We start from the raw sequence: 17527 nt of genomic DNA, 5'->3' as shown, positions 1-17527 counted from the left end.
TAGGGGATAATGCTAGCACCTTAACACTGAGGAGTAATGGAAATTGTCTGTCTTGTTCTCATTCTTTCTGAGACAGTCACTTGTGATATGTCTTGTTACACTGCCAGGTCATTTCTCTCTTCAGGCTCCTTAAATATCACCTGTCCAAGTTGACAATACATATCTCAGATGATGACACTATGCTTTGTCCCTTGCTAAATAGCTAGACACTCACTTTACCAAGGATGAAAAGTTACGCTTTACTTGCAGAAATTAAAACACTACAGGCTGGCCACTATGTTAGAGTTCTGCTTCCCAACACTGCCCATCTGCAAGGATGCTCAGCCCCCACACCATCAAGGCATCTTACTCTGCAGCAGCCCAGGCTTGTGTCCTCCTTTATGTTCTTGTTCCTTATAAAGTAGACTAATCCTGACATGGCTAAATTCAAAGTGATGAATTCAATCATTAAAATTTCCAACAAGAACAAAAAAATCACATACAATGACTTCCATGTTCTTTTAAATGCCATCACATCCACTGAGAGGAACTTCTATTACAGAAGTTGCACTGCTTTGAATACCCCATTTGCTCTCACCAGAAATTATTCTGTGCAGAAAACAACTCAGCAAATACCCGCTCCAAAATATAGACCTTCAGCATGGGAGACAAAAAAAGTTCTTCATGAGCCATCAGTGCTATGTGATACTTAACCCTGACTACAAGGCCACACCAGCCAGAGCAAGGCACGGGATGAAACGCAGAAGGACAGCAAGAGCAACAGTAGGATATTTACAACCAGATTTTTGCCATCCAAGATTGAAACACCTTATGTAAAGGCTGCAGGTTTTTTGTAGTTGTTGTTCTTTATGGCAATTGTTGCATATTTGTTTCCATTCATGAGTAACTGTCTAGACCGGTGGAAGGAAGGATGTCCATCGCACCCAAGAGCCTTGCACAAGCTGCTGGTGCAGGATGGCTTGCTCTTCAGAGGCTTGAAAAAACACACATGGGCCCACGTGTGTCCACTAAGAGAATATGTAAAGCCTCCAAGAGATTAATTTTCAGAGAACAAAGTGTGTAACGGAAGCATCTGACATTTTCTAATTTAAGTCTGTCCACAGGGCAGACTTTCAGAGTGTGCTGAAAGGAGAGCATGACTTGCACAGAACCTGCTCCCCGCGGGGCGCAGCAGCCCAACTGAAGCCTCAGTCCTTGGAACCCACAGCATATCCATTTCCAAGAGATCTTTAAATCACCTGGAGTCACCACAGAAATCATTGTACAGACTCAGAGTTCCCACCTTAACTTGCAAATCCTTTCTTAAACACTGACACAGCAAGCTGATTTGTGAAGGCAATATTGAAGAGTGGTAGCACTTTTGTTTCCACTGTGGGAATCAGATCAAATTAACCCTAGGTTTGTGAACTGACTTTATTTAAAGCACAGGGCAACTAGTAAATTCCAGACTAAATAATTCACAGTAAGACATAAAGATCATGGTTATATACGTTTATTGATTTCTATACAATATTACTGCTGTATATTTTTTTTTCTCATTGTATAAGCTATGGGTATACGCTCTGAATATGCCCATCAGCAAAGTGACAATGAAAAATGTCTGCCATCTTTATTTGTCTTTCACATATGCATTCACCACCTTTTCCAATTACTGCTAGGCAAGATAAGTCATAACTAAAAACCTTTTTACTTGTTTCTTTTCTGTATAGGTTCTTACACTATATTCATCACCGTATGACCTGCGAACCTTCTACAAGCACATTACCCAATGTGAATAAGTTCTACAACATATTATTTGTTCCCTCATCCATTGTTTAGACAGAAGCATCTGTATTTTTGCTTCTATCTTTTAAATTGTGTTTCACAGCTGGATGGAAGGAATAGCTGGGGTTGGGGGGGGTGGTAGGGTTGTGTTCCAAAAAACCAAAAAGCTGAGCAATACAAAAAGGGAACTTGGTAATGGCAGCCTAAGAAGTCTTAGAGGTGAAGTGGCACCCACACAACAAAAGGAACATGCTCAACTAGCATGATCCTTAATTATGTCCATTCAGAGAATAAGAGACAAGTGATAAGGCAGCCAAAAAAAAAAAAAAAAAAAAAAAAATTAAGTTCAGGAATAACTTGATCTCCACTGATTTCTATACAGTATGATTGCTGCATTCTTCCCACACTCCCCACCCCATCCCTTACTGTATCAAGTGAACACCATGAGTAGACTCCATGGACAGGCACAAAAAAATGTTGGTTATACTAAGAGCTGAATGCAGAGCAGTTGTACTTGTTTATTTTCAAAGGAGGTCCCTCCACATGACCATAAAAATTACTTCAGTAACAAATAAGTCACCAAATGACAAAAATTTGTTCTCTAATGTATGATCTTCATTGTACTAAATTCTAATTACAAACTATTTACCTGTGGAAAGCATTCAGACAGATAAAACCAAGATCTCATTGCAACCAGCACACTAAAAGCAAGAGAAGTGTTTCCTCTGAATAAATTACATGAGGTAAATGAAAATGAGAGAAATTGCTGGGGAAACATGCATATTAACCCTGCTTTCCAAATGGCATCGAGAAGCAAAGTGAACTGATTTGTCAAAGGTGACGAAACAGCCACAAACAGAAAGCAAGTTTCTTGAATCGCAGTTCAGCGCTATCTTTGAAGTTCGTTACTTTAAGGAAATATGGTGCAATTGAACTAGTTTACTTATTTGTAATCATCTAAGCTGCTACATGTTGTAAACTCTGAATGCTGCACACCGTATTCCCAGCGGGTGCCTGTGCTCTGATATTTCAGCCTAGTAGAGTTCATTTTGCAGAGAAAAGAAGGTACATTGTTGAATAAATTTTTACCAGTCCCTCACATTGAGCGTAATTCTACAAAATAAAGGTAATAAACTGCAAAATGTGTGCTTATGCTACTGTTAGTATCTGAAATGTTTAATTATCTGAATGATAATTAAGCATGTTGCCATTTCCAAGAGTAATGAAATCACTTTCAGCAATTAATAATGACCTGGAAAACAAACTTCATAAAATGAAACAGTTTTAAAAGGTAATATGAAATGAAAAACACTAGTATACAAATGAAATGGTATGCTGTTTATGCAGTGGGTTTCTAGATGTGAAACAAGGAAAATAAATTTCAACCACACGAGGAATCATTGCCTAAAATCGCATCTGCATCTCTAAAACCAGTATTAATTCTGCTCACGTCACGCCTCCTTAACAATAAGATTTTGCTTCCAGATTTTAAATTTCTGCCAGAATTCTTTTATTTTGGTTTCCTACTCCTCCTGACCGTAACCTCTTGTATAACACCATACCTTTAATTCTACAGAACAGGATGCTACACAGATATGGGGAGGGGTTGGGGAGATGGGGATAAAGGGCTTGGCTCAGAAGGGAAGTAATTTGGCAAGCAATTTCAAATATGCACCTTCAAAAACTTTAAAGTATTCTCTAATACTAAGGAAAGGGTGAGAAATTTTTCTCTGGTTTATACAGCCAAGGGCTACAGGATATGGATTACTCTAGTTTTATTACAGCGCAGCTGGCCTACCTGAAACATAGATTAGCAGCACTCAAACCACTGTAAATTAGTAACCCAATTCGGTTTTGGAGTGGGTTTTTTCTACCACTTTCATAATCTTTTGCGATTTGCCAGCTTTATCGTAGTTACATTTTCTTTATAAATTACATGGAACTGTTCCTGATAGGACCCAAATAGAAATGTTTATTCAATTAATCCATAAAAATGGGTTTAGATATATCAGACAGTTTTTCTCCATTTGAGTTGATTTTATTCTGTTTTCTTAATCAAAATGTTTTATATCAAATTAAATGCATTAGAGAAGAACAATATCGCCTTTATTAACCAAATCTGTAATCTAATTTTAAAAAATCAAGTTATTCTGACAAGATCAGTATTCCATAAACCTGTTGACTGTCTCTAATTATATTACTTTCTTAATTCTTCATTAATCAACCCTCGTATTGGCTGTTCCATTATTCTGTTTAGAATTAAAGTCAAGATGACAAGCTTTTAATTAATTGCATGATCCTGATCCTTTATGGCAGTATTTTTAATGTTTGTTTTCAGGTCATCTGGAACTTTCCAGGACTGCTCCAGATTTTTATTTTTTTAAAAAACAACAAACAAAACTAGGTAACATTAAGAGTCTTGACAAGCCATTTTAGGATTCCAGACATACTGATCACCTGAGGTGTAATCTGACATCAGCTGCTGCTCAATATGCTCCTCAACTTACTGTTATAATGGAAGCTATTTCATTATCATACCATACAAAAGCATCACCTGGTTCATTCCCCCTCTCAGCACCAGCAGAAGGATTTACTGAGAAATAAAATGAAATTCACTCAGTTCTGCCTCACACAGTCTAGGTTCAAGTTAGGAGGAAAGAATTATGCTGCCCACTTTGAAAATGAAACGAAGTTGAAAAAATAAAAAAGCAAACAAGAATTAAATTAAAAACAAAGATTCATCTAGCAGAATAAAGCCCAAAGAATCAATATCGATAAGAGCCAGGGCTTTTGGGAAACCTGTCCTAACCTCAGAAGGATGTTAATCTGAACTTTATCCAGATCTCACACTAGCATGAATGACATGAAATTTCTCTGTAATGGCTTTGGAGGAGAAAGACGTATGGGGGAGAAAGAAAAAATAATGAATGTATCTGGGAAGTCTCATCAACATCCCTCTCCGCCAGCACACGCTGCTGGAACTGCTTTGTTTTCCTCTTCCACCCTTCCACATCACCACTCCTGCTACTCACAGCCCTCCCTACCTACTCCACACTACTCCACCAAAGGTGCCAAAATAACAATGAAAAATTAGCGTGCTTCCAAAACTGTGCATTGAAGTGCTGCAATGACCAGAGCAACTTTCAAAACCTTATATTATTATTATATTATATTATATATATTATAATATTATTATTATATTTTTCCTGCTTAATTTTTAATAGAGTGATAAATGAAAGTACAATGAAAGCTAGGCCTATAAAAGTTTGTTTTATTTAGGTACTTACCAATTCTCAAACCCTGTAAAAGTAATATTGCACTCCTCTAAACAGTTGAGAGACCTTAATTATGAAAGCAAACTAAATTAAAGTATCAAGCACAGTAATGAATAATACTAAAAAAAAATACTTATTTCAGTTGAAATTAAAAATAGAAGTCGCAGTTCAAAAAAGAGCTCCAGCCTTCTGAAAGGGTAAGATTATCTCAGCCTGCAGTCATATTCTTCGGAAGCAAATACAGACCAAAAACCTGTGAATATTAGTGCCCAGACTCTGGAGAAGCTATAATCAGGCTCTGAGTTATCTGGTCTGGGTGCACCCATAGCATTTTCAAGTGCTGCAATATGAATTATTGCCCATGTCCATTCTTTTACAACTGGAATGGGCACCATGGATTAATGTACTGCAATACATTTTCGTGCCACAGACAGTGCTCCTCTCGGAAGCGTGATCTATTGACTAGTTACGCACACTTTGGATAAATCACGACGGTCTCAGTGCTGCGGCATGCTCTGCTGTGGGAAAAGCTGCCGAACGAGCTGAGGTGAGACAGCAAATGGAGGAATCACTTGCGAGGCAGGGGAGCTCTGGGTGGTGTTGGCAGCTGCTTCTTTTCTTCCCCCAGCCTCCATCACACAGCTGAAATGGTATCCCGACCCCGACGGGACGAGTTGCCCTACCACTGGTTAGGGACTTCAGAAAGAAGGCAAGGGAAGAGGTCTCTGCAGACAACAGGCTTTGAAAAGTGGCTGGCCACGCTAGAGGAACCCACCTACCCAGGTCTGCTACCCTAACCCCAAGTGAAGAGCATCAGTGTTATTAAAGAGCCACAGCGTGATTTGCTGCTGAATATGACCCTATACAATAAAGAACTAGCCATGAACAAAGCTTATCCCTAAAAACGAAGCACGGGAGAATTCAGGAAACCCACGTCTCATTGGATAACATGGCACTCGCAATGTTGCGGGAAGAAAGTTTCCAGTTAGTACAGAGGGAGCTCGCAGCTGCAAATACCACAAAAATGATACTAAGCAAGGCTGAATATAGTGAACAAAAAAGGTGAAAACTAATTTAGGGGAGGTCAGTGTCTGAACTTGCAGTTTACTGCCAATTCAACTGAGTCATCAGCATTGTGCTCCTCTGAAAAAGAGGATACCATGCTTAATTTACACAATCTGACAAGAACTTGGCTAGGCAATCTGCCTGGTCTCCTGCTAGGTAACTCAGCTGCGCTACAGTCCTTTCTTATGGATATAAGCATCATTAGGATTCTATATGTGGTATGGGTATCTGAACAGTGGCAAGCAGCACAATAAGCAGAGTATGGTCGCATGTGCCAGCCAATGGTCCAAATCAGATAGCTCTTCTACAGGATGCTCTCAGTAACAATTCTGGTATTCAGTCCTAAAGGCAATATGATTAAGTTCCTTAGTCCAGACTTTCTCCATTGTTTAAATACCTTTTTTTCCTCATATCATAGCCAACTGGTAAACCTATATGGAATAAGAGACTGGTGCATTTGGTGTCTGCTAGTGAGATCTTAAATGTTTCCAATTACTACCTGGCCAAAAGCCCAGAAACAGTCACAAGCGCCAAACACATTTGTAAAAACAACAGCAACTTATAAATATTGGTGTAATGTGGGCCCTGCTGCAATGACAAATTAAAACAATTTTTAAAAGTATCACATTCATTTAGCTTCAAGTTGCTCATCTTTAGTTTATTCTAACAAAGTGTTCAACTTGTAAACAACAAAAACATGAGTAATAAAAACATGTAATTTAAGCACTCAAAATGTATTTAAGCTCCTCTTTAAGCTATACTGTCTCTAATGATACCTACTTTGAGGGAAAAAAGGTAAAGATTCTGTTTGAAACATTAAGATACCTGCTTTGCTGTAAAGGTAAATATTTTCCCTGTGTCCACTTTTTAAAAAAATTTCAATGATTGAAAATTACACATTTATCTGTACTTGTATTAGCTTTCAAATATTTAAATAATAATTTAAGATGCACTACTGCAAGAGACACAAATGTAGACCACAGCTTATCCATTCAGTGCCGTATTTTCCAGGACACTCCTGTGATGTTGACTGTACCCAATTTTACAAGCCCACCGCCTCACATACCAACATCGTAAATTCTCATGTACACCACACAGCAAAGTCTGTAAATCAAACTCCCCACCTTGAACCCTCCACCTCCACTCTGCCAGTGTAAAAGGCAAACACCGACCAAAGTAGCACTGTATGCATTGCACACCGGCACACGCAGATTCTATGCTGCACCATCCCTTTCGCTCCACTCATTTTTAAAATCAGATACAATTTTTACGTAACCAGAACAACATTCTAGTTGTCCAGATGGCCATGCAAGGTCCCTTTCTCAATGGCAACATCGCCAGGGTTCCTCTGTTAAAAATCCCAAGAAATTGAACAAAAACCTTAAGCTTGTTTCCCCCCCTGCCTCCAATGTTTCCCCATGTTTTGCTTTTTTTTTTTTAACTAGAGGAAAATTGAGCAGTATCCTGTATTCTGTGTACATCATTTTCAAAATTAATAAATGTGCAAATTGTAAACAAACATTCTGCGCTTGAAAGAGGCAGGCAGAAACCAGCCCAGCTCCCAAGCCTTCAACTGCAGGCGATCATACGCCAGCACTGCACCGCTGAACCAGCATCTCTGCTATTGTGCCTTGAGGCTGATTGTTACCAATAGCTAGGTCTCTGTGACGGGTAACAATTTTGAACAACAGAATAATAATAGTAATAATAATAATATCATCATCAGTACATATTGTTGCATTCTCAGCTCTGATAACGCTATAAAGCTGTCCCTCCACCTTACTAATTTTATTATCAAAACCAAATAATACAGGCTAATAATAATACTAATATCAAGTCATTTGGGAAAAAAAAAATGGAAGGACTTTTTCTCCAACTGCTCTACAATTCTTCATATTTTACTGAAAATCACACCCTTGCACTGAACTTCAGTAAAGTAGGAGCGAGCAATTCCACTGTGTACATATATTAAGCTCTGGACAGGCTGAACTATTGACCTCCTTTGCCACTAAAATACCAGTTAATCATAAAACTGAGCTGTGAGCTGTTATTCAGCAGCAACAGCCAATGTAAGAGAATAACTTCTAACTTACAGTTGAGAAAGCAGGCTAAATGGACAATTTTAGAATACCACATATTTTCTAGGTTCCCCCCCACCCCAAAGGAAAGGCAATCACGACACAGAGGATACCCTCAGAAGGACAACACACCCCAAAGCCACAGAAAACAGTTTTAAGGATTACTTCTGATTAAAGTGTACTCCTGCCTTTGATTTTGGTCTTAAAATGCTTGAGGAGTGAATAATTTGAGCAATGACGCTGGGCAAGAGGTGTAGTTGTACTGAAATAAAGCCCAGGTGCCCCGTGAGGATCGATAGGGAAGATGGAGCCTCCAGCATCAGCAGCTTGAAATGATTTGTGCCCAACCACACGCAGCCGGGAACACAGCGTCGTGCTCAGCACCGACTTGAGCTGCGCTTAGAAATGGAAATACAAAGCATACACCTGGCTAGTAAGGAGGACAGCGACGGAAAATAATGTTTTGCTTCACATGTTTTAGTCTTACTCCAGCCATTTAAAAACACTCAGTGGTTTCATGTATTTGACTGCTCAGCACTATCTTTAATTGCAGACTGATAAAACAACATGCAAGTTTTCTAGCAAAATGCCATTGCTCAGCTTCAGCGCAGGACAGATTACCTGGGAAATGCCGAGTAGACAAACAGGCTGGTGGAGGACGTTTAACTAGCGGAAGAATTATCATCTTAATTAGAAAACAATTTTGTTTAGCATTAGCAGAAACATTTACTAAATGAGTCACCAGACACTGGTTTTGCTATGAGGAAGACAGAAAATGATCTAAATACCTAATAATAAAAGTGCATGTCTGATACTGAGATAAGTACAACCATCGCTCAAATCGTTCAGAAGAAGAATACATCTCCAGCAAAGTACAGGCCAACTGATCAATAGTATGTTATTAAGAAATGTCAAGAAATTATAAACACTGAATGAATTATGGAAAAAATCATTTTCTATCTTCATTTGAAAACAATGCTAATGTTTGCTTAGATATTAAAGAACAGAAAGCAGAATACTAACCTATTCTTATTGATGTGTCAGTGAGTTTGCTATCACTGCTACTTGGAATGTAAACATTAAAAACTCATCAGATCAACGTTCGCTAATGTGTGCTTTTTAATCTGTATAGAGAGCAGTCAAACTTCATGCTGAAAATTCATTTATTTCCCACCGCTCCGTTTGACACTGAGCAGATAATCAATTATAACTTGTTTCAGAATTTGAACTAATAAGTACAAAACTTATGGAAAGACAAAATTGACAAAGAACATCGACAGAAAAGAGAATATCTGTCTGAAAAATAAGTGATCTTGTCAGAAACAAGAATTAGGAATAATTGAAGAATCTCCAGAAAGAAGATATTGCTGCAGACATGTCATCTAATATAGCACAGTAAATCACCTGCCAGTCACTCGTACAATATCATCAGCAGCAGAGACTGCAGGGTGAGCTATTCCATTATTAGCTTTACCTTTTTTATAAATCTTCTCTTCAGAGAGACTAATTTTTATGTTTACAGTTTGCCTTTTATGAGAAAAATATTTTTAAAAAAATATTCATATTGACCTGGACTTGCAGTTATCTTACAGAAGATAGGCTGTGGAAAAGGAAGGTCTGCCTTCATTTTCCAGACAGGTGAGGAGGCAGCAGTGCGACCTGCCGCTCAACCCGGTGCCATCCCTGACTCATCCCTGATGCTGGGCACAATCCTTCAGAGTTTCCACAAACCCTTGCTGACTCACCTTTTTCTAATTGAAGCTGGTTAGTAGTAACATTTATTCACCTTCGCTTTCATTAAATAAGAAGAATCAGTCCTACTGCAAGGTAAACAACTTGAAATTTTATTATTATTGAAATAATATTGTCACAAAAATTCTGATTTTTTTTTTTCCAAGCATTTTTTTTTATCTGCTTCATTTCATAGTGGATTAAATTGAGCTGAAAATTTGTCTCAAGCCAGATGAGATTTTGGTGCCTTATATGTGAGTGTTAAGTTAAAACCAAATTAAAAATAAAATCACACTAACAATAACGTTGTTTCCCCTAACTGGCTTCTAAAAATACGTCACATAAATCATGACTTCCTTTCTTTTCCTTTCTCATTAAAAAGCTTTAGTCTGTTCACACACTGTGTAAATGAAATCACATTTTTTCAAGTGCTAGGAAAAAGAACGCGAACATTTGGGATTTGTTAGTCTCTGCTCAGTCTCTTTAAAATAGAAGCTGGTTTCAAATTCCTGCTTTTTCAGAACAATGCCTCAACCAATTCAGTACAATAAATCAATGCTTTAACCTTACTTAGATCTCAACGACTCTCATCTAAACAGAGATGGACACACATATATTTTTACTTCACAGCAAAGACAGACTAAATTATAAATAAGATTACAAATTCCAAAAAATGCCTTCAGTTTACTCTTGCTCCAGCTGTGTGCCCCAGCTTCCGACAGTACTATGCCCAATTTCAAAAAAGCCTGTCTGATTTTCTGGGATTCATACCTATTGACCTAGTTCATTTGAGGTTCTGGCTTGCGATCCAGACACTGACCCTCTTCCTTAAGTAAACAAAACAAGTGATCATCCATGCTTAGATGAGAACTTGAATAGCTGTCCCACTGAGGTCTGCCACCAACTTGTGAAAAAAACATTTCATTTATATTTCCATTTTATATGTGCATACATATACATGACACATGGAAATCTGCAGCTGCAGCTCTTCTTTCTTCCTATTTTAGTGCAGCTTTCAATAGATGGTTATCAGCACTCTTTGCTAAATCTAATATAGCGCAAACTTTAAAATACTGTAGGTTAGGCTCTAAAAATCCTGAGACTAGGAAAAAACCACACAATTTAATTTCTGCTTATTTGCCTCCCAGTCTGATGTTCAAATCTGTATTTTTTCTCCTCTGCAACTATGAGACGTAGGCATTATCCTTCTTCTTCGCAAAGCTGAGATTAAAATAACTTTAAGTAGCTTTAGAAGGAATAGCATATAACACAAGTTGGCAGTGCTTAATCTTCTTGGCGCTGGCCACTCAGGGGCACTCTAAAAAAACAGAAGCAGACTGCAAGATTCGCAGCACATGATTTTGGTGGTGGTAGGTAAAAAATGGAGAAAAGAAAACACTCTATTAATATTTGCTATTGTATTTTAGGAGTTGCCAGAGATTCTGGCAGGCCATGCATATCTGCTTGGAAACATTACCCAAAAATACACTACATTTTTTGTAAAATTCTATTTCTTAAACAGATTCTTTGTCCATGCAAGTATCTTTATGTGCAAGTTTACTTAAAGTGCAAGTGAAAATACGAAGGTGAAAAAACAGGTGGTTTGTCCTTTTCAGAAATGATGTCTCCTTGCATGAGGAGAAGTAAAATGTTTTCTTAGCTTTCTAACATCCCGTCTCCTAACCTGCCCTCCCAGGGTTAGCAAACAGCAACCTAGAGAGCGACTGGGCAAAGCAGGGCACACAGCAAATCCACATCAGCTTGGACACTTGGGGATCCTGCGGGTGTGAAGTGAACCCTTAAGTTCTGCTACAAGTTAATTAGAGCCAACAAGCCTGCCAACCAATTAAATCATTAAATAAATAGGTTTTTTTGGTTGTTCGTTTTTCCAAAGCAGCACTCACCTGCACATTTGGTCCTGGTGATGAGTGGTGGTCCTGGCTGTCCAGTCCCACCTTCACCCGGTCTGGTGAGCAGGACCCGAATCTCATATTCGGTGTCGGGGTCCAAGTGCCAGAGCTTGTAAGTTGGTGCGTTGACAGCATGGGTTTCGGTCCATGTCCCAGACGTCATTCGGTACTCCACTTCTTTCAGGATAATCGGTCCGTCCCCAATAATTGAGTTGGCGTTCAGCTGAATGAGCAAGTACGTGGGCCCAACACCCAGCAGCTGTGGGGGTGCTATCGGTCGAGGTGGCTCTGGAGGGGAGACAAAAGAAAAAAAATAAAGCCAGTGATAAAACAAAAGCTGGAAAACCCATTAAGAAGGCGGCTCTTTCCCCAGAAAGTTGTCAGGTTGTGGTCAGCACAGATTTGAAAACTCAAAAGCAAAATCAAACTGACATCAATAAAGAAGAGCTGAGGAGAATTTTGGCTGATGGAAGCGAGTGGTGCACCACTGGCATATGCCCAATGCCATTTTTTCCATTTAAAAATCTCAGCTACGAACCACAAAATCCTGATTTATATATTGCTGCTACTTAACATGTTTCCTGAAAGAAATCTGGGTTCATGTTCATTTATATAACTTACTATGGCAATAACTTGAGATTTTCAGAAACATAACTCATTTTCTTTTATTGACAGAGGCCATATATGTACATTCCTTAAAGAAACAGTTGCAATAGTTGATAACACTAGCCCTGCACAGAATATTCTTAAAAATTAGTATCACTGCAGTTCGTTTGAAACCCACCAGATGCAGTTAGGGTAAAAGGTACAGATGCCTATTACAGGCATTCAGAATACTCCAAACTGAGCAAAACTGCCAGAAGAATGACAAAATAAAGATGTATAGCAATGACATATAACATTGTTTTGTTCTCCAGTAACTTACTACTGATTTTGAAACTCAAACAATAGGATGTACATTGCCTTTTGTCTTCCTCTGTTCTCATCAGCGTCCAGCTAAATATTTCAACACAGCTGCAAAGCGAAAAGGTAACAACGGACCAAGCGGGGAGGTGAAGTCCCCCTTACCCCTGAGAAATGTTTACATAGAGAAGTACCACATTGCCTCGGCGTGATTTATTTTAAGAAACAAATCACAAGCAACATGTACTTTCCTAATAAAATGAATCTGCTGATAAACACGGAAGGTTCATTTTCATTCCAGATGGCTCATATTTCAACTAATTTGTTTCAGTTAATTAGGCAACAATGCTAAATTCAATGCACACAGGGGTTTCATACGGCAGCGATGGAGAACTAACAACACGGCAACTCTGAGCAGGTAGAGGGATCTCATGGCCAGTGCATTAAAAATAACATTTAACCCCAGACCATAAGATTTCCCTAGAGGGGGGCCCTTCTCATCATCACTCCCTCCACCCCTCCGCACAAGACCAGCTAAGATGCAGAAGCATTGCACATATTCTGCCTCCCGGGAACGGCCCATGGCACTGTCAGTGTCACCGACAGAACCCGTGGCGGGGACTGGTGACAGAGGGGCTCGCAGAGGGCTTCCAGACCTCCTTTGACATCCTGCCCTCCCTGCATGGGGAAGTTCGGCTAACAACTCCCTGGTTCTCTACATCCTGCAGTACAGTTTCCACTCCAGACACCAGAGCTGCCTCCCAACAGCGTATTTACCAGCTCTGTAAGCAACCAAGTTTCCCATGTTCTGGTACAAAAGGAGTTCTTGCAGACTTTTTTCTAAATTAGCTGTGTCTCAAGCCACTCAGTTTGTAGACCAGGGAATCTGTGAATGTGCAGTAGTGGCTGCAAGTGGAGCTCATTTTCTTCTCCTGGAGTAAAAAGGTGAATGCTCCAAGGTGTTACCGTTTCTGCTTTGGGATATACAAAACTCTAGAACGTCTCTCAATTAATGATTAACATGTTTTACCCTGTTTTGGCAAGAAATGCGCATATGAACTAATTCAGATCCCTACCTGCATCAAAGCTCAGAAATGCAGGCGGGCTTAATGAGGGCAGTTTATTCGCAGCGGAACTAACACATTAAATGTCAAACTAATGAATTCTAAGGTCAGCGTATATTATGGCAGAAAACATAAATGTTGATGAGCATGATACACTACCAAGTCCAAGTTATAAACCTCTAAAACATAAGGCTATGTTTAGAAGTATACACTTTGATTAAGAGCACAATTATCGCAAATAAAACCTCACATTAATGAGACTAATATACCATTGCATATTAAATTTTTATGTTAAGAGGTAAAGCGTATTCTTATATTAGCATATGCATTTTGTTTTTAAGCTCTTGAGGACTATTTTTTATTTATAAAGTCTCTCCCAGTTCCAATAAATTATGCATGAATTTTAATCAGTTAGCAAATGAACAAGTAATTGTTCTGCAGCATTATTAATATTCTTCATAATACAATATACTATCAGAACCAGAGGTGAGGTGCAACCAGAAATCCCAAAAGTACACTAAGCAGCAACTGAAGCATGCAATCCCAATATACCAGGATAAACTTTTCTGATGTTACCCAATTAACTTTCTATTAATTATTCTCATTCGTTATTCTATAACCAGATCCATCAAATATTCCCCAATTACAATTTCAAATCACATAACTTCCTTGCGTATATACAGCAACCTGAAACTTTTACGGTTTAATAACTGCCATTGATAACTAAAAGACAAAACAAAGCCATTATTAATGTTTTGGTTGCCATTCCCATAGCAAGTATCACAGGTATCAACGATACTCCTCTTTTGATTGGTTTTTAAACACAAGTCACATACTTCAAGGAAGTGATGTTGCTGGCTTTTCACTCTAGCCATCTGGGTCCACCTAGTAGTAGAGAACACTGTTTTGCACTGTCCTGAGAAGTCAAGTCTGTCAAAAATTAAAAACCTCTTACATGAGGTGGGAGGAGGGGGGAAACAAAAAAAATTTAAAAGAAAAAAAAAAAAAAGAGAGAGCAAGATGCATGACAGGTGACAGGGAACCCCCCAAAAAAATCACCCTCTCAGAAGTTTGGTCTGGTTTATAAACAATATAAAAATTCAGCTTCAGTTAAGCCAAGTGGCAGCTTTACAGTTCAGAGCTTGGATCAGAGGCAGTGTTGCAGGAAGCTGAGGCTCACCAGTTACCGATCACGGCAGCCTCTGTCCTGCCTGGCCCTGCCGAGGCACTCTGTCTGCAGGTGGTCACTACAGCAAATGCATTTTGTGGCTTCCAGTCACCCACGCTTGCAGCCAGGTCAGGCAGCACAGTGACCTCCCTCCATCCCCCTGCTGCCCTGGTCACTGCAACCAAACTGAGGAACTGTATCCTTTATTTCCGTCAAAAAAACCCTCACCCCCTTCAATTATTATGAGCAGATGTGGCTAAGGCACACAGTACTCCTAGCAAGCAATTTTCACTGAGCATATTTCCCCTTTTCTCAGCTTCTGTGAATAGCCATAAAGGTTCTAAACAACGTTTTATGAAAAAATATTTCAACCCATGGATGGTTTATTAGCTCATCAGTAGAGTCACAGTTCCAGTAGGCATTGAAAACACACGCGCTAAACAGTTTGAACAAAGACCCTGCATGGTGAATTTCCTTTCTTCCTTTGCTAAGCACAAACTTTAGAATTCCTTTCCCAGTGTGACTAGTTTAGTTACTGACTCATTTTCTGACGATATTTTTTAGCCACTGTTTAAAGGTGTTAAGTCTGATTAAATCCCTTCCAGTGTGCATGGCCAGAACATCTCTGAAAGACTATATAAAAAGAGCACTTGCACATCTGCAAGATATTACAGAAATGAAAGTATTTTCATGCATAGCATTTTGCAGTATTTGGCCAGTTCTGGTTTTGACATAAAATGCCCACAGCTAAATTAATCAAAAATTAAGACTGACATTTCATCAGTACAAAGTTCCCATCCTGCTGAGCTACTAGCAGTACATTATGCTCACATCAGTATGTATATGACATTATATATTAAATGTACTGTGATATTTAGGCAGCAATGACTAGAATAAGCATGCAGCATCAACCCCAGCTACACGTCTTCCTACAGTTAAGCACTTGTGTCATATTCTTAATATTAAATATTGTATGCAAACAATTACGTATTCATAGACAGAAAAAAACAACCAAAAAAAGTCACTAGTGTCATTACTACAGTAACTAGTATGCACAAAACTTCTTATATTCCCAAGTGACATATGAATAATATGTTGATTAATACTGTTTACCCAGCCTAGGTGACAACAGTCCTACTATGTTGTCCTCCAAGACTAAACACTTCCTAAACTTAAAATAAAGGAAGGGAGTTTCATTAGTATCTTAGTGGTAATCATATACTGCTAATGATCAGTTCAAAACAGGAAGAGTGGGAGGCTGGGGTGGGTGGGAGTGGGAATCAAACTAAACCCGAATCCTACAAGGTGTTCCACTTTGGAGAAAAAGCTGATACTGGATGCATGTTTGATAAAATCTCATTTATTTACATGAAGTCATGTTTTGCCGAGCGTAACATGTACCAGTCACAGGAGACTGTTGCCTTGCTCGCAGCAGAAGGGTCTGGGGAGGTGGGGAGGAGAGGGCGGGTCCCCATCCAGCCCGACCATGGACGACAGGCGCATGCTTTCATTCTTGCCACTCTCCGTCCCATCCGTGCCTCGTACGGAGCCTCCACGCATTAGTAGCCTGCAAGCTCCCTCTGCCCACGCATGCAATGTGCCTTCCCTCTGGTGATGGCACGTTCAGCTTTCTCTGTCAAATACCTTACATGAAGCTTGGTATGCTGATGGGCATCAACAGTTTAACCATAAAAAGCTTAACTTTTACAAGTATAATAAAGCATTCATTTATTAAAAGAAGCCCAACATCAGCCTCACCCCTCCAGAAATTTAAATCGGTATGTCTTAACTATGCCATAAACTGTCAAGTAAGCAGGTAAAGCAAAAGAATAGAAATTTCCTTTAAATTTTTTCATAATTCAGAGAAACAAACAAAGAAATAAATCCACATAAATACAGCTAACACTGGCTGTTCCAGGGAGTACAGTGGCAATGCTTCCACAAATGACTCGACTGACTCGGCTCCCACCTAGATCAAACTCATTTCTTCTTCTAGGGAAATTTCTTGCAAAGCCGTTTAAGAAATGCCTGCACATTTCTTGCAAGTACCCTGGATTTCTTGCTGAGGTTCAGTGCCTGACCCGCACTGGCTATGTATAGTTAGAGCACGATCTTTGCTGTACAAAGCCCCCCTGGGACCAGGGGCCCTAGGAAGTGCAGCCTGAGACACCCAAAGTTTCTTGAAGGAGCCAGGGCACACAGGCCAAGTGGAAAATCCTCCTTGCCAGGAGCTGGCCCTGTGCAGAAGCGCTGGTGCCTCTGTGCTGGGCTCCAGATTGCACACAGAGATGTTGTGGCAAAGCTGTGTTAGAAGACCCACAGCACAGAGCCAGAAGAGGGTGGGGAAGCAGGCTGCTGATCCCATGCCATAACTATGCTGTTTCACTACTCTTCCTGTACTGGAAGATTGCATATGGCTTTAGGGATTCACACGTTTTAAAAAATATTGAAAAACTGAAGAATTGGGAACGTTTGTTCAAAAGTTGGAGAAAATGTATGAGATTTAGCAGAAAGAATTACGGCAGTCAAGTACTTGCAGGGAAACAAAATTCTCAGTCTTAAAAGCTGG

General features: G+C 39.4%; 1 protein-coding gene across 1 annotated transcript in view; it reads right to left on the bottom strand.

Moving 5' to 3' along the window:
* The window catches only part of PTPRK (protein tyrosine phosphatase receptor type K), a 421483-nt gene that overhangs the window by 163593 nt on the left and 240363 nt on the right, over positions 1–17527 (bottom strand). Inside the window, exon 7 of the mRNA XM_075707712.1 lies at positions 11818–12111. Coding sequence (XP_075563827.1) covers positions 11818–12111 — 294 coding nt within the window. The remainder of the gene's footprint in view (positions 1–11817; positions 12112–17527) is intronic.

This window comes from Pelecanus crispus, chromosome 3, assembly GCF_030463565.1.
Source record: "Pelecanus crispus isolate bPelCri1 chromosome 3, bPelCri1.pri, whole genome shotgun sequence".
Taxonomy (NCBI): domain Eukaryota; kingdom Metazoa; phylum Chordata; class Aves; order Pelecaniformes; family Pelecanidae; genus Pelecanus; species Pelecanus crispus.
This window is presented reverse-complemented; position numbering and strand designations above follow the sequence as displayed.